Source organism: Etheostoma spectabile, chromosome 8 (genome assembly GCF_008692095.1).
Source record: "Etheostoma spectabile isolate EspeVRDwgs_2016 chromosome 8, UIUC_Espe_1.0, whole genome shotgun sequence".
Taxonomy (NCBI): Eukaryota; Metazoa; Chordata; class Actinopteri; order Perciformes; family Percidae; genus Etheostoma; species Etheostoma spectabile.
Window position 1 is genome coordinate 33,454,734 of NC_045740.1, and position 255 is coordinate 33,454,988.

Genomic DNA, 255 nt, shown 5'->3' on the forward strand with positions numbered 1-255 from the left:
AGGAGACAGTTTATCTGTGGAGAGACGTCCTAATCTGAGGTACTGTTGGATCTCCTCCATCAGAGAATGATCATTCAGTTCATTCAGACAGTGGAACAGATTGATGCTTCTCTCTGGAGATAGTTTCTCATTGATCTTCTTCTTGATGTATTGGACTGTTTCCTGATTTGTCTGTGAGGTACTTCCTCTTTGTGTCATCAGACCTCGTAGGAGAGTCTGATTGGTCTCCAGTGAAAGACCCAGGAGGAAGCGGAG

General features: G+C 44.7%; 1 protein-coding gene across 2 annotated transcripts in view; it reads right to left on the bottom strand.

The window, feature by feature from the left end:
• Window positions 1-255, bottom strand: part of LOC116694544 (NACHT, LRR and PYD domains-containing protein 12) — a 16,072-nt gene that overhangs the window by 4,557 nt on the left and 11,260 nt on the right. For both annotated transcript variants that reach the window (XM_032524293.1, XM_032524294.1), the window contains exon 10: window positions 1-255. This exon is cut by the window's left edge and continues 137 nt beyond it; it is cut by the window's right edge and continues 1,412 nt beyond it. In XM_032524293.1, the coding sequence (XP_032380184.1) occupies window positions 1-255 (255 nt within the window).